Source organism: Nomascus leucogenys, chromosome 12, assembly GCF_006542625.1.
Source record: "Nomascus leucogenys isolate Asia chromosome 12, Asia_NLE_v1, whole genome shotgun sequence".
Classification (NCBI taxonomy): domain Eukaryota; kingdom Metazoa; phylum Chordata; class Mammalia; order Primates; family Hylobatidae; genus Nomascus; species Nomascus leucogenys.
Genome location: NC_044392.1, coordinates 46,726,400 through 46,752,213, shown reverse-complemented (window position 1 = coordinate 46,752,213; position 25,814 = coordinate 46,726,400). Strand labels below are relative to the sequence as shown.

At 45.2% G+C, this 25,814-nt stretch overlaps 2 protein-coding genes across 2 annotated transcripts in view; one reads left to right on the top strand and one right to left on the bottom strand.

Moving 5' to 3' along the window:
- Positions 1-4,980: 4,980 nt before the first annotated feature.
- On the bottom strand, positions 4,981-23,042 carry SHE (Src homology 2 domain containing E). Its single transcript, XM_030824403.1, has 6 exons — positions 22,434-23,042; positions 20,111-20,237; positions 10,010-10,315; positions 7,518-7,674; positions 6,930-7,049; positions 4,981-5,341 (listed from the first exon to the last, which is right to left on the bottom strand). Exons 1-6 carry the CDS (start codon positions 23,022-23,024, stop codon positions 5,155-5,157), a joined length of 1,488 nt encoding a protein of 495 aa, XP_030680263.1. The 5' UTR covers positions 23,025-23,042; the 3' UTR covers positions 4,981-5,154.
- A 958-nt stretch (positions 23,043-24,000) lies between these two features.
- The window catches only part of TDRD10 (tudor domain containing 10), a 47,925-nt gene continuing 46,111 nt past the window's right edge, over positions 24,001-25,814 (top strand). The window contains exon 1 of the mRNA XM_030823217.1: positions 24,001-24,052. The gene's annotated coding sequence lies outside the window, so the exon portion shown is untranslated. The remainder of the gene's footprint in view (positions 24,053-25,814) is intronic.

Sequence of the window (25,814 nt, the reverse complement as noted above, 5' to 3'; positions counted from 1 at the left end):
AATTAAGCAAAACCACTGTAGTTTTCTTGGAATAATGTTTATTTAACGTTACATTTCAGAGGAAACCATCTTCAGGAGGGCATGAAGCCTATATTGGGTACTGCAAAACAACCAGAAATTTTATAAAATATTTCTGATATAAATTACTAAGGCACTATAGATAGGCATCTATATTACAATCTTCAAATATTTTTAAAAGTTGAAACTATGTATTAGTTGATATCTAAAATATTAAAGCCCCTAACAAACTGAATGGCTAAGAACTTGACAAAATGAGATGCCTGTCTCAATGATTCTGTTGCCAGCATATTAATTAAAATACAATTTGAGATTCTAAATTACACGATCCAGCCTTAGTCCAGGGACCTTGTGATAATAGTTGTATTAGGCTTCAAAGCACCCTTTCCGCAGGAAAGGGCATTTTTCAAGATGGCAACTGCTGTGTCATCATTTTCCCTTTTCTGGACTGTATCAGAAACGCTTCAGAAAACCCTACCTTAAATGCACAGCTCTTTTTCCCAACTGCAGTTTTCTCTTTTTCCATTAGATGGCAGTAACGCACCATCTTTCTTCACACAGGGTCAGCGGTGGAGGTTAAGTTGAACAGAAGGCCCACTGCACAGCAGGCCAAGTTTCTCTAAGTCCAAGTTAGTGGGGTACAAAAATTGGAAATGAGAATACAGAAGAGTGATTCTAACCAGGTCACAAGGCCAAACTAGTGCTGGTTATGGAAAAATAGGAGACAACTAATGAACAAGAGATCTGAGAAGGGTTTCAGTGCAATCCTGCTGAGTGTCAAGGGTGTGCAGGGAAGGGAAACGAAATCGACATCACTGCACTCCCTAGACCCTGGAAGGAGGGAGCAACAAAGGGCTAACCTTTGACTGAAAAAGGGCATCTGATAGAACAGCAACTAATCCCACTTAACCAGCAACTGAAGAATGCCTCACAGTTATTCTTCTGAATTAAATATCAAGATGCATCCAATAACAACAGCGAACAACAGACTAGTAACAGAGTTACATAATCCAATTAACAAATTAGGACAATTTCCCACCACCTGCCTCAAAAACTCCTGGCTGCCCCTCTCAACTACCTGCCCACCTCCCCATCCTGTGGCAGAGGCTAGTACACAAATACCAATTCTGCAAAGTACGGAGACTTCCAACAGCAAAGAATAAAGGCTTTCTAAAATGCTTAAGAAAGTGCTTTGAATAACTTAAAATGACACTTCTGCCCCCAACAGAGAGTAAGTATATCAATATTTACCTTTTTGTATACATATTAACATTTCTCCATTATTTTATTCCTAGCTTAAATACACACAAGGCCAGTGGTTTGCAGGCCATCCTAAGAGATACAACTATGGTATCAAAGTAAATAGAAAGGTCCTTTACTCTCTATTCTTATAGGCCTGAAACTAACCAACTGAACTTGTCCAGTCATCCCAAGCAGAGTATTTTTTTAAAGAAGGTGTGATTAAGAAGAACACTGACACAGCTCTATGGATGCTAAATTCAAGGCAAATTCACTAAAAGACATTCTTCTCCCAGAGAATATCCTGGGAGATGGAATAACTCAAAGGAATGAGGACTACAGGAAAATACTTGTCTCAAGACAAAATGACAAAAAGCCAGAGCATTCAGAGATCAGGGAACATGTCACAGAGCTTCAGATCAGCTGGCCAGGGAGGCTTAACAAGGAAGCCATTAGGGACACCCTGCTGGGCCTAATTGTTTTTAGAACATATGGAACTTTGTGCCACCACACAGCTGTGAACTCCCTGGCTTTTGTCAGCTTGTGTCACAACCTCAAGAAGAAAACAGTAGCTCACTAACCCCCCCACCTCCGACTTCCCACTAATTTACTATATTTCTTCTTATAACCTCCAGTACAACTGTAAAGCAACTGGACAATATATAAACTCTGCCTCTCCTCTACTTTTAATTCTATAAAGAATATAGTATGACTTGTCACAGAGAAACAGTATAGAAGCAGCACAATACTGGGCATATGACAGAAGCTCAATAAATACTTAATGTATCTGGCCTGTTTTCAAAATGTTATTTCATTATACATTCATCACAGTTGCTGGGTATGGGCCAAAAATCATTTAGTGCACAAAGAAAAATTGTATAAAGCTTTTAGCATTTATTAAAATTAAAATAACTGCTGTATTCCCTTTGTAGAATAAGGTTAAGTAAAAAGGTTTCATTTCTAGAATGTTAAACTAAAAATAAGTTTAACACAATGAATAATTTGTATAAAGATAATAAATATTTGTTGAATGGATGCTGAAAAAACCTTTTAAAATCTTACACTAAAGATATAGTAAATGAACCAATACACACTGAAAACATTCTATCAATATCTGAAAAAATTCCTTTTGGTTTTTTGTTTGCTTGTTGAGACAGGGTCTCACTCTGTCACTCGGGCTGGAGTGCAGTGCTGCGATCACGGCTCGCTGCAGCCTTGACCTTCTGAGCTCAGGTGATCCACCTACCTCAGCCTCCCGAATAGCTGGAACCACAGGCATCCACCACCAGGCCAGGCTTTTTTTTTTTTTTTTTTGAGATGGAGTTTCAGTCTTGTCACCCAGGCTAGAGTGCAGTGGCGTGATCTTGGCTCACTGCAACCTCCACCTCCTGGGCTCAAGTGATTCTCGTGTCTCAGCCTCCCAAGTAGCTGGAACTACAGGTGCCCGCCACTGTGCCCAGCTAATTTTTGTATTTTTAGTAGAGACGGGGTTTCACCATGTTGGCCAGGCTGGTCTCAAACTCCTGACCTCATGTGATCTGCCCACCTGGGCCTCCCAAAGTGCTGGGATTACAGGCGTGAGCCACCGCGCCTGGCCTAATTTTTGTACTTTCTGTAGAGCTGGGGTTTCGCCATGTTGGCCAGACTGGCGTCAGCACTCCTGACCTCAGGTGATCTGCCTGCCTCAGCCTCCCAAACTGTTGGGATTACGTGCATGAGTCACCGCACCCAGCCTACATTATTTATTAATAAAATCATTGTGTTCCAGTGAGGAAAAGTTCCTCTTAAATTTTTAAACTCAAAGATCACACAACCTTTTAGCTGAGATCTTATCTGAATAAAGAAGCAAAAATTTACTAACCTCTAAATCTTATAGTCAAATACAACTAGTAACTAGAAAGGTATACTTTCCTAAAAAATTAACCAAATCAACATTTTGTGTGTATTTATAAGCTACAAAGGTTAACTTTTCGTTGATGACAGTCAGTACATTTGCATCTGGGGCAGTTTTGAGACCCAAATGACCAACTCCAGAATACAGACACATCTGCTGAATTTTAATTCTGGAGCCACTCACCATAGTACTCTTCTCACAGTATGCCATTCCCATGGTTTTTTTCACAGTAAATAAACTGGTGATAGAAGCTCATGATAAATCATAAAGATCCTAATACTATGAATCTTAAGTAATGGTATTTAAGAGAAAACCTCTAGGTCTTTTCAAACACTTTTGTATAGTACAAGGCAGTCTGCTTGGTACAGAATGAGAGAATCTTTGTGGGCTTTAGAGACCCAGTTCATACAATCAGATCTCAGGGTTGCATTTTTTAAAAATTTACTACAAACACAAAGCAAATCTAATTTTAGAGACAAAATTTAAAAATTATTCCACAGCAACTAAAATGCCCAACGATGATGAAACAAAAGACACTGAAGTTCTATGTAATTAATTCAGCAAAAAAATAGTTGTGGAGTTTTGCAAATTTCCAGAATTTTAAAATTCAGAAATGAAATCTTTGTTGTACCTTTTATTCTATAATTCAGAATTCTAACAATGATGCCAATGCCTAATGATATTGGTGATTCTTAAACCTGGGGTATCGGCCGGGCGCGGTGGCTCATGCTTGTAATCCCAGCACTTTGGGAGGCCGAGGCAGGCGGATCACGAGGTCAGGAGATCGAGACCACGGTGAAACCCTGTCTCTACTAAAAATACAAAAAATTAGCCGGGCGTGGTGGCGGGTGCCTGTAGTCCCAGCTACTCGGAGAGGCTGAGGCAGGAGAATGGCGTGAACCCGGGAGGCGGAGCTTGCAGTGAGCTGAGATTGCGCCACTGCACTCCAGCCTGGGTGAAAAAGCGAGACTCCGTCTCGAAAAATAAAATAAAATAAAATAAACCTGGGGTATCTTCCTTCCTATTTATGCTTATCTCACTCATTTGCTAAAAAATGAGAAAATCCACAGAGATTGAGAGAACACACACTTTTCTTGGAAAGGCTGACCAACAAAATAATCCTTAGGTCACACTCTGAAGTTGTGGATTTCCATGAACTCCAGAGCTGAATTAGGACTTCTGAGGGAGAAAGACAACCTTCTTGCCCGTCATTCACATTGTCTCCCGCTCATTCATTTCCCCAATAACGAGTCCAATATAACATCCTCTTCCAGTCTGCACCATCATGTGGAAAAGCCACGTGGGTTTTTTGTTGGTTTGTTTAGAGACCAGGTATTCCAGGTAACAAGTAGGCACATTTCTGGAGAACTCTGATGCTCCTGAACTCCTGACTTAACTTTCCTGAGGGTCACACCATAAAAAGAACACCCTACCCCAGAGCTGGAGGCAACAGCTAAATCATGATTTCTTATTGTAGAACTACTTAGCAAGGAAACAAGGGACAGGTCACAAACAAAGTGTCATGGAATCACTTTAAGACCAAAGACTCGGCTGGGTGCGGTGGCTCATGCCTGTAATCCAGGCACTCTGGGAGACTGAGGTGGGTGGATCATTTGAGGTCAGGAGTTCGAGACCAGCCTGACCAACATGGCGAAACCCCGTCTCTACTAAAAATACAAAAGAAAAATATTAGCCGGGAGTGGTGGCGCGTGCCTATAGTCCCAGCTACTTGAGAGGCTGAAGGAGGAGAATTGCTTGAACCCAGGAGTCAGATGTTGCAGTGAGCCAAGATCGCGCCACTGCACTCCAGCCTGGGCAACACAGCGAGACTTCGTCTCAAACAAAATGAAACAAAACGAAACAAAACAAAACAACTCTGACTTTTCAAGGAAGACTCCCATTTTCTAGCAGTTGCTAGTCCAGCCTTGTCCTCTGAGATGCTGGTTGTGTGCTGATGATGCCCTTGCAGGTGCCAGAGGCCCAGGGCTTGCAGTGGCTGAATCTTAGTGAAGCTTGCTATGCACTGGGTAGAGTAAAGTCATGTGTTCTGCCCCTTTGAAAGGCAACTTTTCATTGGAATAATAGTGTACCACTTCAGGGATGCTGTCAAACACAGCGCTTGTCTGATTCAGTGTGTATTTGTTGTCTTTGGTCTGAGCCACTATGATGTGGACACATCCTTGACTAGTCCTGCAATGAAAATCAAGGAGGAGACATGAATGAGTGGGCAGAGGATCCCTCCCCACTGAAAACAACTGCAGCCAGATTCACACTAGGTTGATAGGTTCTCATCCGTCTCATAATGGTTCTACACACACAGAAATGCATTCCACACTCTAGTGGTGCTCTCAGAAATTTCAGTCTAAATGCATGTAATCCTTGAGTGGTTTATCCTTATTACATATGAGTCATCAGGTACTGGAACAAAGAAAACAATTAAAAAGAATGCCAAGTCCCTTCTAGCCCTCAAATTGCAAAACCAGTGCTTACGCCCAAGCACGAGGCTACTAAGGTGAGGTAGAAACTCATCCTCGGCTGGGCACGGTGGCTCACGCCTGTAATCCCAGCACTGTGGGAGGCCGAAGTGGGCGGATCACTTGAGGACAGGAGTTCAAGACCAGCCTGGCCAACATGGTAAAACCCCATCTCTACTAAAAAATACAAAAAAATTAGCCAGGCGTGGTGGCAGGCACCTGTAATCCCAGCTACTTGGGAGGCTGAGGCAAGAGAATCACTTGAACCCGGGAGGCGAAGGTTGTAGTGAGCGGAGATTATGCCACTGTACTCTAGTCTAGGCAATAGAGTGAGATTCCATCTCAAAAAAAAAACAAAAAACCCCAAAAAACTCATCCTCCTCACCACAGCTAAAAGGACATAAGTAAGGGTTCTTCTTCCCTTTTTTTCCAAAAAGAACACAAAAATAATAATAAAAATCATTTCCTCCCCTTGCATCTGGAAAGACCATTCCTGGTTGTATAAAATGAAAGCTGGCACCGAAAGCTCAAAGATTTAATCCACAAGCACCAATTTCAGGAACACAGTTGAGCTATTCCTGGTATTGTATATCTGGTGGCCTATCCCATTTTCTGAGCCATATTGCTCAACTCCCCCGCCCCACTCTGTTCTCCTCCAGCCTGATTGTTTCAGCTGCAGGGGCTCAGCTTCCTCAGGAAGGAAATGCTGTTAGGGCTCTTGACAATGATCCTCCAATATAGGGCCACTGAACTCACAGAGCAGTGAGAATTTCCATGATACACACTCCACCAGGCCTACCAGGCAAAAGTGAATTTTCTGTGTACCATCAGACAGAGGGAGCAACAGGCAAGTCAGCATTTCCTTCTTCACCAGAAGAAACTGGTGTCAAAATTGCAGTTGGCATTTTGACAATCAGGGGGATCTTGATTTATTAAAGTCCCCAATACTAGGGAATAAAAGAATGACCGTACTACCCTGTTAGAAATAATTCTTTTCATCAGGAATTATTTCTCTACTGAGAGGGCCTGCTCCAGATTAGGTAATGTAAGGTAGAAATTGACTAATGCACAAAGATAATGCAATAAGACCTTCATTATCATAATAGATAATGGAGGCATTTACCCAATACCAATTTTGCATTCTCATCCAAGTGTCTCATGTTCCATTGTCCAAACAAATGCCTCTTATTTTCTGCAGTGCACACCCCTGTGAACCACCTTCACAGTATGTTTTTTTTGACTAGAAGACTGTCACACAGTGTTCCTTCCCCTTGGAGATGAGGAAAGCCATGAGGCTTACTTACTTTAGGGCAATGGAGTACCTGCTGTTCCCTGACTCACTATTTCGAACCAGGTAACCAGCTTCTTTGCAGGGCTGTAGTCGACTCTCAGCCTCAGCACGGCTGATGGCACCATGATACCAGCTGAAAAATGGGGGTGGAAGAGGGGAAGGCACCGTGAGTGTCAAAATACAAATCCAGACTGGGCATCGTTCCACAAAGCGTTGTTTGAAATGAACTTCTGGCAGAGACGCAACAGCCTGAACTAGATCCTGCTTCACATTCGGAACAGACAAAATGCAGATCTGGGTGATCCCGGATCACAAAGCCTATCAATCATACAAGAGTGAGTTAACGGTGCTAGTGTCATTTGAACAGTTTTCACTCTCTACAGAAGAATAAGACTTACAATGAACTTGTTGAGATGCAGTGCACTTTCCATTTTGCACAATGCACTGGGCTTTGAAGATGGGTTTTCATTAAAAGCCCCATCTAGGCAAGTATTCATTAATAAAAATAATCATGTGAAATGGGCCAATGTGCTCCCTGATACAAAGCTGTCAGTAAGCTCCCAGCTGTTGTCTGTTACAAGGATCTGAGGGGGAGACTCACGGCTGCTTCTCCAGGGGCAGGCCCGGGTCCACTTTCTCTCCCTCACTGTGGTCCGAGAGGGCTGGCTTCAGGATCTTCTGGGTCCAGCTCTTTTGCCGGTGGTGCTGCCTCACTGTCTCCTCCCTGACGGAAGGTCGCTCAGCTCCTTCAAACTGGACTGGAAGGAAGACTCCATTTAACATCACATGCCACTGGGGTGATCCATGTAAACTTCAAAGGGAAAAAACCTCCTTGCCTGCCTTGGCTCAGGAAAGAAGCATTTTCCCCCTTTAACATTAACTATAATATACTGCAAAATACCCTGGCTAGCTGAGCTCCTGCTGTCTTTGATATCTGATCACACTGCTAGCATCCCACAGACACCTTTTCTATAAAATATTCATCAGTATAAAACAGTTTTAGATTATGAGAGGAAACTACTTTAATATATATTTCAACACGGACTTTTAAAAAACTTGTGGTTTCGTGGCCGGGCACGGTGGCTCATGCCTGTAATCCCAGCACTTTGGGAGGCTAAGGCAGGCAGATCACAAGGTCAAGAGATCAAGACCATCCTGGCTAACCTGGTGAAACCCCATCTCCACTAAAAATACGAAAAGTAGCTGGGCGTGGTGGCGCGTGCTTGTAGTCCCAGCTACTTGGGAGGCTAAGGCAGGAGAATCACTTGAACCTGGGAGGCAGAGGTTGCAATGAGCCAAGATTGCGCCACTGCACTCCAGCCTGGCGACAGGGCGAGACTCCGTTCTGCTATTTTTAGGATAAAAGATTAAACATAGTTACAGGCAATGAATCCTTGCAAGAATGTGTATCATCCTATAAAATCAAACCAACAGTTTTTAATATGAAATAATAAAACAGAAAAGACAACTCAGAAACACAAAGACTACCAAATAATACATCTGAGATGCCATGACACCTAGGCTGGACAGAAGGAGATGAAATGGCAGCATCTGGCACGGGACTGGGAGACGAGCCGGTGCCAGAGATGACAACTCAAATCAAACGAAACTGACTCCAGGCTGGGCATGGTAGCTGTTGCCTGTAATCCCAGCACTTTGGGAGGCTGAGGTGAGAGGATCACTTGAGCTCAGGAGTTTAAGACCCACCTGGGCAGCACAGTGAGACCCCCATCTCTAAAAAATTAAAGAATAATCCGGGAGTGGTGGTGCACGCCTGTAGTCCCAGCTCTTCGGGGGGCTGAGGTGAGAGGATTGCCTGAGCTCAGGAGGCTGAGGATGCAGTGAGCCATGATCGCACCAACGCACTCCAGCCTGGGTGACACAGTGAGACCTTGTCTCGAAAAACAAAAAAAAAAAAAGAAAAAAACTGACTCAAATGCTTGCCATCAAATATATTACCTTCTCCCTTCACCCTTTACATTGGTTATACTTTTTTTTTTTTTGAGACAGAGTCTCGCTCTGTCACCCAGGCTGGAGTTCAGTGGGGAGATCTCAGCTCACCGCAACCTCTGCCTCCTGGGTTCAAGAAATTATCGTCTTAGCCTCTCAAGCTGTAGCTGGGACTACAGGTGCGTGCCACGACACTGAGGTATTTTTTGTATTTTTAGTAGAGACGGCGTTTCACCATGTTGGCCAGGATGGTCTCCATCTCTTGACCTCGTGATCTGCCCGCCTCGGCCTCCCAAAGTGCTAGGATTACAGGCATGAGTCACCACACCTGGTGTGGTTATACTTTTCTTTTATTATTATTATTATTATTGAGCCAGAGTCTTGCTCCGTCGCCCAGGCTGGAGTGCAGTGGCATGATCTCGGCTCACTGCAGCCTCCACCTCCCAGGTTCAAGCTATTCTTCTGCCTCAGCCTCTTCAGTAGCTGGGACTACAGGCGTATGCCACCATGTCCAGCTAATTTTTGTATTTTTAGTAGAGACAGGGTTTCACCATGTTGGCCAGGCCGGACTTGAACTCCTGACCTCAAGTGATCCGCCTGCCTTGGCCTCCCAAAGTGCAGGGATTACAGGTGTGAACCACTGTGCCCGGCTTGGTTATACTTTAATTTATTTATGTATTTAGTTACTTATTATTTCTTGAGACACAGTCTCGCTCTGTCGCCCAGGCTGAAGTGCAGTGGCACAATCTCGACTCACTGCAACCTCCACCTCTTGGGTTCAAGCGATTCTCCTGTCTCAGGCTGCCCAGTAGCTGGGATTACAGGCGCCCACCGCCAGGCCCAGCTCATTTTCGTATTTTTAGTAGAGATGGAGTTTCGCCATGTTGACCAGGCTGGTCTTGAACTCCTGGGGTCAAGTGATCTGCCTGCCTTGCCCTCCCAAAGTGACTTGGATTACAGGCGCAAGCCACTGTGCCCAGCCAGGTGTGTTCTTTCAATGGTCATTTCAGGCATTTCCAAAACAGTTGCACACTAAGAGAAAGGAATATAAAGGTACCCACAAGGGAAAAAACAAATGTGGGGCCGATGCGGTGGCCAGAAGACTGAAGTCACACTGGGGCGGGCCTGGCCTGGCGCCCTCACCTGACAGAGCCCGCACGATCTGCTCCTTCTTCCACTCCCATGGCTGCTCGTACTCTGCCGCGGGCCGCTCGTCATTCTCAGGCAGCCGGCTGTCTGGGGACCGCGCCTTCCCCTCTGCCCTGGGCCCCCCTTCTGCAGGCTCGTAGGGAGTGTCGTACAGCTGTGGCGGCTTCCCCAAGAGGTCCTTGGAACTCCGTCTTTTGGCCAAGGTCTCTGACTTCAGGCCACCGTCTGCGGGTTCACAGGGACTGTCAAGCAGCTGGAGAGCCTTCACCAGGGGATCTTTGGAACCCCGTCGTCTAATTTCTGAAAAACACACACCATTTCTGAAAAACACACACCATACACAATGTCTTGAAAGTAAAGATGCCATAAAAGCCTGGTCATTAACCCAATTACCTCAGTACCTCTGTCTCTCTGGCTGAAGGTGGCAGATAACTCCAAGATTGCTCCCTGATAGGTTGATTACTTCTCAGCTGTGTTACAAAAGCAAAATGAAGGTGCCTACAACTTCTTCCCTCCAGTTGCCTGAGTCAGATAATGGGATCCACATTTAAGATGGGAGATTACATCTTAAGACAAGCACACCTCTGGGGTGCCACTTGCAGTTTTTAAGTAGTGGCCTCAGGGTAACCTGCTTCATTTCCAGGTTCTGGTGTCTGCTCTGAGTATAGCTCACTTTCAAAGTTTTTACATCTTGTCAGGAAGCCCAGATAAAAGAACTGTAATAAAATCCACTGCAAGTCAAAAACGCATTTAATACATCTAACCTACTCAGTATCATGGTTTAGCCTAGCCCACCTTAAACAAACACATTAGCCCACAGCTGGACACGATCATCTGACACAAAGCCCATTTTGTAATAAAGTTTTGAACATCTCATGTAATCTACTGAATGCTGAAAGTAAAAACCAGAATGGTTGTATGTGACTCGAAGTACAATTTCTACTGAATGCATATCACTTTTGCACCACTGTAAAGGTTGAAAATTGTAAGCCAAACCACAGTAAGTCAGGGACTGTCTGGATATTCAAAGCATTGCTGCATATATACTGAGGGAAAGCATTTACGTGCATTAGTCAGAGTTCTTGACTCCTATGCAGTTTCAACAAACTGGGGGAAGCCAGACACATTCATAAATAATATGTATTGGGCTAATAACTCCAGGATAAATCAAAGTAAAAGAAGTGTTATAGGGAAAACCAATAATAACAACTCAGCAGTTAACATTTATCGATGGCTTACCATGTGTGAAGCACTATTCTAAGTGTCTAGTAACTTTCACAATCACTCTAAGATTATGGGATATCATTATTTCCCCATTATTACAGAAGAGAAAACTGAAGCACAAAGAGTTTAAGGAAATTGTCTAAACCAGTAAGTGCCAAAGCCTGGATTCACAAGCAGGAAGTTGGACTCTAGAAGCTATACTTTTAGCCACTACACTTGGATTGACTCCAAGTGGAAGAGAAATGGAAGATGAGTTGACTTTGATAGAGAAGGTCATTTCCAGTGGAGGAAGCTGCATGAGTGAAGATATGGAGGTGGGAACGATAGAGGGCTTGTTCCATAATGGGGAGCTGAGAGACGAGTCTAAAGGCCAGAAGGCCACAAAGGAGAGAGGCAATGGGTAATGGGAGAAGCAGCTGGAAGCATAGGCAAGCCAGGTGCCAAGGTGTAGACGTTTTAAAAGTAACAACACAAAGTTTAGATGGTTGTGCATGTAAAACAAAACCATTATAAGGTTATTTATTTATTTATTTATTTTAGTAGGGAATAACAATTATATTTCTGTTTCACTGGAAGATAACTCTAACCATGGTGTACAGGATAGAGTAAATCAGAAAGGTATAGTCTGAAATGGGGCATAAAAATAGATGGAAAAAACCATATGCAAACCAACCAACCACTAGCTAGCTAACCAGCCAACCAGCCACAGTGAAACAAACTAGCAGTACAGGGTGGTGAGCAGCCTGGGGTCAAGGAGCCTTGCCAGGTAGAGTTAGAGATGGCTGGAGTCTGGACAACCAGAGCTGGTGATATAGAGTCTATATTATACACCAACAGAAACGTCATTTTGTGGCTCTTCTAAATGCCCATCAGGAAGCCTTCAAGCCATCCTTTACTTGGTCATAGTCAAAGAGGAACTTTCTATGTGCAGATATCTCATCTCTTAACACCTCATAAGCTCCCGACTGTCTGCTTAAGAAGTGAAGAACACTCAGAACGGCATGGGAGGCTTACACGAGAAGGTCACTGTCTTTCTCCCCAATTTCTCAACACTACCCTGCCCCATCTCCCCATAATCCAACTGTTTGCTCTGACCAAGTTGAACTTCTGCAGTTCCCTGCATACTATACTGTCTTGAGCCCACCGGTATCCTGGTGATCTTGCAATCCTTTACAATCTAACTCAGCATCTTCTCCTCTCCGGAGAAGCCTTTCCTGCCCACCTTCTTCTCTGATGCCCCACAGAGTTAATCAGGTGCCACGACTGGACCAACCCACTCTCACCCTGCTCTTCTCCCACTGCATCCATTTATATGTTGATGCGTCTGTATTTTCAATTTGATGGAGTCTGCCAGGGCAGAGACCACCACATCTTGTTTATTACTGTAGGACATATCGTTGTGCTAAATAATGATTGGATGGATGGATGGGAGGAGAGAGGGAGGGGAGGGAACGCTAGAATGTCTCCAGGGAAGTGACAGTGTGGATCTGGAGGAATATGTCAAGGGGTTAACAAATGGATCGTTGTGAATACTGTGAGAATGAAAGCAATCACAAGAGAAAAGGACGGCAGATTGAAAACGAGAGAGGATCAAAGGCAGAATCTGGGACTCCTTCAGTTAAGGGTGGCTGGAAGGAGGTGCCAGCAAAGAAGGCTGAAAGGTCAGGTGAAGAGGAAGAGGCTCACAAGACCGCAGGGCCACAGACACAATGGGTGGAAAAACTTTCTATCTGTAACTTCAAAACAGGTGTGGGGATGGTCCGTGGAGAAATGCCACTGACTCATTAAGACCTCTATAACAAAAAGAGGGCAACAAATAAGGGAAACGTTATTAAAATCAGGACACCAAATTCAAAAGTGCAAAACTTAGGTATAGGCTGAGGTTATAGTTCTCTGCTGACTAGGGGCTGTCAGCAGCTGTCTCAAATTCTGTGCAGGGACAGCTCACTGAAATCACCCGCGGGCTTTAACACACACTGCTTTAACCACCAGAGGTTCGGATTGGATTAGTCTGGGGTGCAGTGTGGGAGTCAGAGTGTAAAAATCCCCCAGGTGATTCTAAAGAGCAGCTAAACCTGAGAACCACTTCCACACCTCCTGGGTGCCCACAGTCTCCATCTTGGTTCCTTGTGCTCCGGAGCCTATCTGTCATTGCTAGCCCCATCCTGAGGAGAAAGGTACTGCCTGTGTCTACAACTTCCACATCAGAATGTAGAGTCCGAAGAACTGTCCTTGGCCCCCACCCCCAGGCCAGGCCAGGTATCTGGGGTTGTCTGAGGTCAGAGCTGCATCTCCTGAGTCCCTGGACTCTCAATCCTACAGCTTTTCTTCTTCATTGCTTACTCTAAACAGAGCTATGTAAACAAAAACATACTCTGTTCTTGGTTCAATTAAGACAAGGCTGTAATTTTTTTAAAAGGAACTTTTCTAAAGAACTAAGAAAAGGGAAGCAGAAAACACAAAGGAGTTCAAAGGATGAATATAGAATAGAATTTTTAGGTTTCTAATCATAGTTTACACTGAGACCATCTGGCACAGGCTGGGGAAACCCTTTCCCAAGGTCCTCGCTGCAATTCTGCCCCAGCTAAACTAAAAGGAAAAAGAGGTGATTCCAACCTTAAGACAGAAGGAGCCCTGCTCACAAGGACATTTCAATACATTTGGATTAAAATGATGTACAGGGTGGACGGGCAGTGTTCCCACCGGGCCTTCCAGCTCACCTCCCCTAAAATAAAATAAAATAAAATGATGTATAGTGATTAGAATCTTGAGTTCTTATTACACATGCGTTTGAGTTTTTACTTTTGCAATGAGGTCCTTCTATTGAGACAGTCTCCCCACACTTAGAGTTCTGGGAGATACACAAAGCATAGAGTTGAGAATGCTTTCTTGCAGGGTCCTGGGATTAGGCAAAATCTGCAAACTGCCATCATCTTTTGAAACAATGTTTAATTAGGGGAAGAAAGGGCTTGAGCACAGGCCTCCCCTCCCCACCACCACCACCCCTTCAAGGGGAGTAACCTTCCAGTCCATTCCAACACCTGGCTGCCCCCAAACCTGAGGCGCCATAGAAACAGAAACAATCGTGGGGCTGCAAGCCGACCCTTCCTGCAGGGAGAATAGCCCCTGACGTGCAGAGCTGGCTCCAAGAGGAAACGAGCCTGAGAAGGAGGAAATGGCAAGAGGAAGCTACACCCTGGCTGCCGATAGAGGCCATTTACCACAGGAGACAACAGAATGCAGGGGACCGGCAGCAGATAAACACTCATTTGCAGCCTGGGGCTGAAGCTCAGGGCTGACCTGCACCTACTAAAAACACTCAGTTGGTTGGTGTGAAACATCATAGGGGCCAAAAATTTTCCCTTCTCAATCCCCAACTCGCTGCAGGTAATTATGCCATTCACATGAAAACACAAAAACAAGAAAGTCTTAGCAGAAGACTAAGATTTTCTTTTACTAAATTAATTGTAGTTAGCAATAAGTATTGCCCTATATGGTCCAGAATGCTCTCTGGAAATAGAATTGTCTCTGGAGTGTCTAACTCATGGCTGTATTGACTAGGTATACACCTGCTAGGTGTATTATGCCCAGAATCTCACTGATGTCTCACTAAGGCAGTGACAGATGTGTTACCCCATTTTCACAGGTGAATACACGGAAGCCACAGTCATGCAGTAGTTATGGTGAGGCCAATTATTACCAACTCCAGAGTCCATGCTTTATGCTCAAATGATTTCATGTAAAATGTTAATTCCAATTTCCAAATAATGTGCTTTTTCCCCTAATCCATTTTAACCCACTTCATGTTTCCAAAACATTAAACTTGGAGCCTCTTAAGACTCTATTTTCCTCCTGGAATCAGAAACAGGGCTGTTCGGCAATTTTTTACTCACATCTTTGATCAGTGCTCAAGCTTTTAAAATTACTTTAATGTTTTCTTATTGAATAAATCTAAACATCTGAACAAAAGCAGGTACAATTCAGAAACCCTGAAATTTAGCAAGGAGAATAAAGACCAATTAAATCAAAACCAGTCTTCATTTGCACTTTTTTCCATAATAGGTTTTTTCTGTTTAAATCATAGGCAAAGATGGACATAATAGTTCTTTTTTTTTAGAGATGGGGTCTCACTATGTTGGCAAGGTTGGCCTTGAACTCCTGGCCTCAACGGATCCTCCCACCTTGGCCTCCCAGAGTGCTAGGATTACAGGCATGAGCCACTGGGCCTGGCCAGATGGAGACAATAGTTTTTTTTTTTTTTTTTTAAATGGAGACTCGAACAGTGAGGTTCTCTTTTAGATCTGACTATTTAAACAAACCAACAAAATCATTTGGAAGTAAAAATAAAATTTTAAAAATAATCTTTTACTGGAGCTCAAAAGCTAAAACCACAGCTTGCTGAATGACACGGTATTTTCAGTTGTGTAATTTGGACAAATTATTTAATCTTTCTGAACCTAGGTTTCCTCAGCTGTATAAAGAAATCCACTTGCATGGTGGCTCACTTTGTGGCTGGCAATCCCAGCATTTTGGGAGGCCGAGGTAGGAGGATCACTTGAGGCCAGGAGTTCGAGACCAGTCTGACCAACATGGTGAAACCCCGTCTCCAAGAAAAATACAAAAATTAGCCAGGTGTGGTGGCAGGCGCCTGTAATCCCAGCTACTTGGGAGGCTGAGGCAGGAGAATCACTTGAACCCGGGAGGTAGAGATTGCAGTGAGCTGAGATTGCACGACTGCACTCCAGCCTGGGCGACACAGTGAGACTCCGTCTCAAAAAAAAAAACAACAAAAAACAAACAAACAAAACACTTTACAGGGTTGTTGCAAGATTTAGTGAGGTAATTTGGCCAGGCTGGTACCTAGTAAGCTCTCAGTTTACAGCTGTATGACGTCAACTGCAGAAAGAATCCTCATGCTAACTAGCCAATGGGAACTTTTAAAGACCTGTCCGATGCTAACGTTCCAAAGCAGTGGCTAAAACTCCTAATGCTAGATTATGTAGAATATTTCTGCCAAATATTTAGCTAAATATTTTAGCTAGAATATTTAGTTAAAATGTTCCTGTGAATTTAGCAGAAAAATAACAGAGGTTTATATTAATATTGCCTTGTATTCAGTCATATCTTTTTATGAACAATCCTTTGGATAAATCTCAGTGATAATTTACTCATAAATTCATAAATTCTTAACTTTTAAAAGTTAAGAGCAAACTTTTGGGGGGACCCAGGAAGCCTGGGTCCCATAGCGATTTGGCCACAGGAAAGCCATGGGCTTCTCTCAGCTTCCTTTGCCCCTGAGGTAGATGCTGGCTCCTATTCTCAACTTCATGGCACTTATCATGCTTTTCAATGACTTATCTTCTTTGCTGGTGTTAGGTCTGTTTCCCCCTTAGGCTGTGAGGTCCAAGGGCAGAAATCATGTGGGTCTTGTTTCCTGTATGCCCAGAGCTCAGGACAGGGCCTAGTACATAATAAATAAACCCCCAAGAAATATTTGTTGGGTATTCTAAAACAACATATGGGCAGTATTCTATACGCCCAAGATATTGTTAAAACCAGGCCTGTAATTCCCATTTCACCAGTAGAAAAAAGGAAATGCAGAGAATGGCAACACAGATTTAACCACTCCACAGTTCAGTTGTGTTCATTAAAATCCTTTCCATCTTCAGAAATGCTGAAACAAGTAAAAAAAACTCTTATCATTTCTCAAGAAAGACGGGAAATTTCCGAACTTGGATTTGACAATCAGGTACACAAGGATCAAACTGAATAAAAAAGTAAAAGGTTTAAAAAACAAAAAACAAAAGCCCAGCAGCAAATCTTTTATTTCTAGCTTCCGATAAACTCACTTCCTGTTATTCTGTCCAGCTTGTAACCTACCGGTAGAATAAGAGGTAGAGTCTCTACACTGATTGAGAAGGTGCTTTGTGATATATATTCTAAATGAAGAAACTTTAAAATCCATGAATACAACTTTTTTAAAGTTAAGAGCAAAGTATACTTAGATCACTAGATTGTAAAGTTAGTAATTTGAATTTTTAATAAATTTGAATTTATTTGCCAACTGAATATACTAATTTTGTATTCCTAAATGAATTTATTTTCAGAAATTGTTTAAAACAGGGCATGGAACTTAATACACACTCAAATATTAAACGCTAGCGATTATTATTACATTTATTCCATGTTGGACAATTTTGACTTTTGAAGATAATATTCTTGGTTGAGTGGAAAGGTGCCTCACTTATGGGTGAAGTTTACAGTGGTTTTGCATACAGCATTTCAAGTGTGTCCTGAACGCCATGTGGTGTCAGGGGCAGACCACTCAATGTGGAGTGGGAGATCCGGGTGCTAATTCCTGCTCTGTCTCTTAAAACGTCTCCTTAACACAGGCAAGCCCAAATCCCTTTGATCTTGTTTTTTGTCACCCTGTCACAAGGGGGACAGCACTGTAGTCCCCTAGCTTACAGAGCTCTTGTGGGAATTACATGAAAAAAACAAACAAAAAAAACCCCAAAATTATATTCATTTTTATAAAATCACAGCACATTCCCTCTGATCAGTGCAGCTCTCTAAATAAACAGATGTACAGTATAAACACTACCTACTTTGGTTAAAGAGAAATATAAGAATAAAAACCCAAGGACAAAGAAAGGTGAATCACAATTAAGCATAAAACTTTTTTTTTTTTTTAAGAAAATCCTTTTCCTCAATTTTATGTAAAAGTAAATCTTTTTCCCTATTCCTTTCAAGGCTCTGATGTTTTTTAAAACTCTGACAGTTCATTTTCACTTCCTTTCATTCACAGATTTCATTAGGGGTCACAGTCCAGTGACCTTCAGGGTCACAGCCTGGCCAGGGTACACCCTCCCCACACGGAGGGCCTTATCTCTGTAAGCAGAGAAGCAGGAAGCGGAGCCAGGCTTTCCTGTTCCAGCTCGTTTTCATTCTGAAGACTGTCTTGGCCCTTCCAGTGTGCTGCCGCTACTCTCTGCTCAACTCTTCTGAGACTATACTTACAGAACCTGAGCTCGACAGCTCTTCAATCTGTTCTAAACAGAAGAGACAAAGTCTTTCATGAGGGACCAGTTACTCCTCCCAGGCATGAAACCCACAAGATTCAAATAAGGCTCCCTTGAGTCAGCACTCAGCAATTACATTTCTCATTATGGATGGAAGACTGTTTACGGAAAACTAGGTGAATACATAAAGTTCACAAATCTACATTATTTTTATTTAAGTATCATTTACATCAACTTAAGAGAATTATGACTAAAAGGGAAAAGTGTGACACTAAGAATGACAAAGTGACTGCTTAGCTCACAAATTGGAATTGTTCTGACTTGAAAAGTCACAAGATTAGTCTTTGGTTTTAGGTGGTTTGCCTTGAATGGCTTGGTTTATGGCAATGATTTTTTTCTTTTCTTTTTTTTTTATTTTTTCGAGACAGAGTTTCCCTCTTGTTGGCCAGGCTGGAGTGCAATGGCATGATCTTGGCTCACCGCAACCTCTGCCTCCCGAGTTCAAGCGATTCCCCTGCCTCAGCCTCCCGAGCAGCTGGAATTACAGGCATGCACCACCATGCCCGGCTAATTTTTTATATTTTTAGTAGAGACGGGGTTTCTCCATGTTGGTCAGGCTGATCTTGAACTCCCGACCTCAGGTGATCTGCCCACCTAGGCCTCTCAAAGTGCTGGGATTACAGGCGTGAGCCACTGTACCCCGCCAGCAGTAATTGATAATTACTGCTTAGTAATTAAATTTTTGGCTCCAATATTGTAGAACTTGTTGAGAAAGTCTTCTACTACAAAATACAGAATCACATCATGTTTGCAGTTTTTGTTTGTTTTTTGTTTGAGATGGAGTTCCACTCTTGTTGCCCAGGCTGGAGTGCAATGGCACAATCTTGGCTCACTGCAACCTCCGCCTCCGAGGTTCAAGCAATTCTCCTTCCTACCTCAGCCTCCTGAGTAGCTAGGATTACAGGCGTGCGTCCCATGCCTGGCTAATTTGTTTTTTTTTTTTTTTTTTTTTTAGTAAAGACAGGGTTTCTCTATGTTGGTCAGGCTGGTCTTGAACTCCCAACCTCAGGTGGTCTGCCCACCTCGACCTCTCAAAGTGCTGGGATTATAGGTGTGAGCCACCGCGCCTGGCCTTTTTTTTTTTTTTCTTTTTGAGACAGGGTCTTGCTTTGTTGCCCAGGCTGGAGTGCAGTGGCGCAATCTTGGCTTGTTGCAACCTCCTCCTTCCTAGTTCAAGTGATTCTTGTGCCTCAGCTTCCCAAATAGCTGGGATTACAGGTGTGCACCACCACACCTGGCTAATTTTTGTATTTTTAGTAGAGATGGAGTTTCACTATGTTGGCCAGGCTGGTCTCAAACTCCTGGCCTCATGTGATCTGCCCGCCTCTCTCCCAAAGTGCTGGGATTATAGGCATGAGCCACTGCGCCTGGCAATGCTTATATTTTTTAATAGATTAAAATCCCTTAAGTATATATTTGCTTCTTGGTAAAATGTATGACTCCCATTATGAATGTTAAAGCATCTGAAAGTGGCCCCAAAATGTATGTAATCATGTTAAAATTGAACATCATATTCTGAGCAGATCTGCACTCATAAATGTCATCTAGCATAGAACTAGAAAAACTTTGAAGACTCCTGTAAATTCTAAAACTCTGAAGGATACTAAATCATACAGGAAATTACCTAGATAGTCCGACATTAGTTTGGGGTCTAATTTCTGTTTCTTCAAGTCAGCAGGATCTGGTTAAATTGCTTTATCCCTCTTCCCCAATAGACACCGGTTACTATATTACAACACTCACTGAGTGTGAGATTTCAGTCTCTATTCTGCAGAGCCTGCTTACAAACCTGTTATCATTTGCTGTGCATCATATGGTTCCATGTAACCGTCGTTCTCTCCGACTCTCTCTGCATCCCTTTGACCCTTTGTCCGTTTGGCATCATAAGGGTCAGCATAGTCTTCTAAAATGATGACCTGTAAAAGAACAAGAGAGGACAGTTGCTAAGGGCCACGATATACCAAAATGGCAATGTTATCAAAATGGCTACTGACATCTCCTGCACATCCAAAGAGGTCAAAATCTCTATAACCAGTTCCAGATAGCTTTTGCACTTGATCATGTGTCCCAGTTAGACAAACACCTGTGTTTTTTTGGTTGTATAGTTGATTTGCAACAACTCATCTAAACTCTTTCACTTATCCCCAAGGCTCTTTATACCTCCCTTTATTTCTCCAAGCAATAAAACATTTTCTGGGTTAGAAGGTGGCAGGGGTGGATGTGGGGAGTGAAGGGTACCTGTGGCTTTACAGCATAAAGGGTATGTGGCTTTACCACATACCCTTTATGAATTGAGTTTTTTAAACTCCAATCAGCTGAGCAGTACAGTTATAATGAGTCAGTCAGTCATCCACCAGTACTGGCTAGGCACTGTGAGAGAGTCAAAATAAACCCAAGACATGCTTCCTGTCCTCAAGGAGTGGATCACAGCTCCAAAGACACAGGCTTCATAGATGAGAAGTAGGTCAGTACTAAACAGTATTGTAGGTGTTCTACGTTCAGTAATTCACAGCCGAACTGACTGTCACAGGCTACAGACCAGATAGGGTTTTGATCCCTATCTGGGATCCCCTATTTTGTGTCAGAAAGCATCTGTCTTTCCAAAAATAGAAGGCACCTGAGGAGGTGGTATGTGACAATATGGGTGACAACACCAGAGGTTAGGGGATCCTTCTCAGGGAGGAAGCTCCAGGCCTTGCTCCACAACCTCCGTTACATTATCCAAAGACTTTAGAAGTAACACTGGAGTTGGTGAGAATTCAGATACATGAGGAGAAGCGAAGAGGAGGAAACAGCCTGGAAATAGCCTCAGAAACCTCAGACATCCAGAAGTGACAACCATAAAAATAACCAGACAACCACTGCAAGGGACTGTGACTGCGACTGCCATTCACTTAATCCATTTTTGACTACCCACCATGTGTACCACAGTTGCAAGATACAGTGAGCCCTTGGCTTCAAGGTGCTTGTGATCTAGTCACACAGTCAGGTGGACCACTGAATAACATATGAGCTGGGTCCCCGTCCATCTTTACACAGCTCTCCACTCAGTGCCTGGCTCAGGGTGGGCATGCCGTATTTACAGCATGAAAAAATGAATGGAAGAATGAACAGAAGTGCCCAATGCAGACATACATAGCATGGATTATGGGCTCTTGACTTCAACCAGGGAGGTAGCATGTTTGAAGCCTGGACAAAAGAAAATTAAAGCTCCCATGTTAGGAAGTGATTGCCTGGACCAGAGTCTGAAATCTCGATTTGAGCTCTTCTCTCTCCCCCTTTCACATCGGAGAGAAGATAAAAGCAACCAGATCAGACCAACTCATCTCAGCAAGAATGGAGGGAGTCCCTTCCTATGTTCACACACCTTTTCTTAACTTTTCCACATTGGACAGCACCCATAAAACCTCCAGTGTGTCCGTCGCAGGAAACACCCTCTCTTCTCATCTGTAATTTCCTTGAGAGCATTTCCTTGTCATATTCTGCATCCTCCACAGCCCTTAATGCCCTGTGCCCCTTTTCTCATATGGCTGCTGCACAACAAATGCCCATGGAATGAATGAAAGGGCAGCAGTCTTGGAGATTTGCTGAAGCTCCGAGGAGCCCTTTACTCGGTGGAACTGCAGAAAATGATGGAACTTCCAAATCAGTGGAGAAGACTGTCGATCAACTCATTTCCTGAAGCTTTGAAATGCATACCTATACACTTCAGAGGTTATCATTCTTTATGCTCAAGAGGCATAAAAGTCACACACAAGTCTAGCTTTGCAATTCCCCTGAATATCAAAATTAAAATGAGCCACATCTATAAACGGGTCAAATGTAACCAAACAGGAATATCTCATTCAACGACTCTTCTAAACTGCTAACAAAATTTAATGGCTAGTACATTTCTGCAAAGCTCCCCACCTCTAGAATAAGAATTTTTCAAGAATTAAAAAACAGTCTAAGAATTTTAAATGGCCACTTAGGAGGTCCCAAATGGTGGCGGGAGAAAAGACCTTAGGAAACCTATCCTCACTGCCTCTTAGGTCTAGAGAAGCCTAGGGCTTAGCAGGTGCCCAGGGCTCCCCTCCGACTGAGAGGTGGTCCAAGGGAGGCTGTATTCTTACCGTGTCTTGCTGCTTAATAATCTTGCCCTTGTCCAGCTCGGGCCCCAGGGAGGAAGGGGAAGAGGACGCGGAGGAAGAGGAGCTGGAGCTGGAGCTACTGCTGCTGGGGTAGTTGCTCTTCCCGTTCTTCTCCTGAGTGTCCACCTTGATGAGCCTGTTGATGTAGGTGCTGCAGCCCGAGCTCTTGGTCGCACCCCGGTGGGGCTCCTCCTCCATGGCCCGGGAGTTTTTGCGGCCCTTGCCCGCGGCGGCCTGAATCAGACCTTGCAGGCTGTCGCGGGACAGCCGGCTGTCCTTGGGGCCGACGCCGGCCCTGCCGCTCCCCAGCTCGGCCGCCGAGTTCTTGCGGCCCTTGCCGGGACCCGGCCCAGCGCCGCCCGCCTCCGAGTTCTTGCGCAGTTTGCCGCCGCCGCCCCCGGGCTTGGCCCGCTCCGACACGGTCTTCAGGTTCAGGGGGAACTCCTTGAACCACTTGGCCGCCATGAGGGGGCCCCGGCAGGCTTGGCCCACGAGCGTCGCGGCCGTGGAGCAGGCGAGCGTGGAGGCCCAGCCCAGACACGCAGAGGCGCCAGGGGTCGGGGGCCACTGCATTCCCCGTGAATGGGGAGCTGGAGGCCGCGGCGAGGCCCCGCGACGGCTGCTCTGCTCGCCCCGGGCCGGCCGTCGCCCACGCCCGGCAGGGTGGGGTTCTTACGGCTCGGGGCGCCGAGCGGGCGGGCGCTAGCCTCTGCTCCGGACACGGCAGGCGACAGGCACGACGCGCGGGGGGCCCCGCCCGGGCTCGTCTTCAACGCCTGCCCGGCCCGAGGACACCGTGGCTCTCTCGGAGGCGGCGGGCGCTGGGGGCTTCCCCCTGCTCTTTCCTCCCGCGGTGGGAGAGGCCAGGCCCACGGAAGCCCCCTGCGGCCCAGCCCACGCTCCCAGGGACCAGAGAGGACCGAGCGGAGGCGGCGGGAGTGTCCCCGGCGCCGCGACAGACGGTGGACGGACGGCGGGCGGCCCATCAACGCCGCGCGCCCCTCCCCTCCGCGGCTGGCGCCTCCCAGCTCCGCCACCTCCTGCCCAGAGCTGGGGGCGGCGGGGTGAGCGCCATGGCAGAGGCGGGTCCCGGGCTGCGAGCTCGGGAGAAAGGGGCGGCGGCCGCACGTGCGGATCGGCCGCGCCCCACTGAGCAGAGAGCCCCCTACTGCCGCCGACAGCCCGCGTCTGAACGGAGCGGGTCTCGGCCGGGCGCTGCCTTCACACGCGCCCAGGAGTGTCACGTGCGCCCCTCACCCCCAGGAAGGAAGCCCCTTGTCCCGCACAGCGCCAGGCGCCCCTCGCCCACCCACTCCGCTCCACTCTTTCTGCAAACGTTATTTTTGGCGGTAGGGCAGAGGTTGCGGGCCGAGGTCCGGGTGCAGGGACAACGGTCGCCAGCTTCTGCGCTAGTTCCGTTACTCTTCGCTGGCACACGGTCCTGGGCTCCGCGAGGCTCTTCCCGCCGTGGCCGCCGGGGATTGGCTGCTGGCAAGCCCCGCCCCGTGCCCCCAGGCTCTGAGGGGGCGGAGCGCGGAGGGAGAAGGCGCGAAGGCTGGGCGTCGCGATCGCAGGTGGACGCGCGTGGCCCGCGAGACGAGGTATGGCTTGTCGGCCTCAGGTCCCGGGCTGCCAGGCGAGGGTTGGGAGGGAGGGAGGGAGGGGCGTCGGCAGGCAGCCATGGAAAACGCCCTCAGTCCCGATGGAAGGGGGAAAGGGGTCGCCGTTCCCGCGGGGCCGTCGCTAGCTCGCGCCGGGTGAGAGCGGCCCTCCTAGTCCGGATTTGTGCAGGCGGGGAGCGCCGTATGCAGAACTGTGGCCACTTTATGGGAAAAGACGCCTCTGCCATTCCTCCCTCTCTTCAAAGCCCTTTAAAAACTTTCTGAGGCCGGGCGCGGTGGCTCACGACTGTAATCCCAGCACTTTGAGAGGCGGAGGCGGGCAGATCATCTGAGGTCAAGAGTTCGAGACCAGCCTGGCCAACATGGTGAAACCTGGTCTCTACTAAAAATACAAAAATTAGCCGGGCGTGGTGGTGCGCGCCTATAGTTTCAGCTACTCAGGAGGCTGAGGCAGGAGAATCGCTTGAACCCGGGAGGCACAGGTTGCAGTGAGCTGAGATCAAGTCATTGCACTCCAGCCTGGGCAACACGAGACTCCTTCTCAAAAAGACAAAAAAAAAAAAACACCTTTCTGGTTTAAAAAAAGAAATTTAAACTTAGTTTACTGAACGGAAATCTTTTAGTTCAGCAAACTAAATGTGCTGCAGGGGCTGACCAACACTGAGTCCTCATATACGATGGAAACAGAATGATCGCAACTGTGGACGGCCTCATTTGTGTGGGTGGTGGTTTGTGAGGTGGGAAAGCTAAAATAAAGAAATGCGTGCTCATACTGATGTTCTTGAAAATGCGTATTGACATTTTTTTTAAAGCTTTATTGAGATATAATTCACATACCATAAAATTCACCTGTTTTAAGTGTGTACCTCAAGTGTTTTCAGTATATTTGGTGTGTTTACAGTACAACCATCGCAACAATCTAATTTTAGAACATCTCCATCACCCCCAAATCTCCCGTCAATTAGCAGTCACTCCTCATTTCCCTCTCCACCTCCCCAATCCTAGACAGCCACTAATCTATTTTCTGTCTATGTAGATTTGTCTATTCAGGACTTTTCAGAGAAGTGGAATCATGCAGTATGTGGCCTTCTTTCCCTTAGCATCATTTTTCAGATTCATCCAGGTTGTATAGCATGTATTACTACTTGATTCGTTTTATATTGCCAAATAATATTCTATTGTATTGCTATACTGCACTTTATTCATTCATCAGTTGATGGATATTTGGATTGTTTTCACTTTCTGGCTATTATAAGCAACACTACTATGAATATTTGTGGAAAAGTCTTTGTGTGGACACATATTTGAATTTCTCTCGAATAGTTACCCAGGAGTGGACTTGCTGGGTCATATGGTAATTCCCTGTCTAATTTTTTGAGAGCCTGCCAAACTTTTCCAAAGTAGCTGCACCATTTTACATTCCTACCAGCAATATGAGGGCTCCTGTTTCTTCATGTCCTCAATACTTGTTAGAGATAGAGGATGTTATCTGTATCTCTTGCTTTTAGCCACCCTGATTGATATGAAGTGTTATCATTGTGGTTTTGATTTGCATTTTCCTAATGGCCAAAGATGCAGAGCATCTTTTCATGTGCTTATTGGCCGTTTGTATATCTCCAGAGAAATGTCTAGCAGATCCTTTGCTCACTTTTTAATCGGTTTATTTGTTGTCTTTGTTGGTGAGTTGTAAGAGCTCCTTATGTATTCTTTAGGTCTTTTTAAAAACACAAAGCCTGGCTAA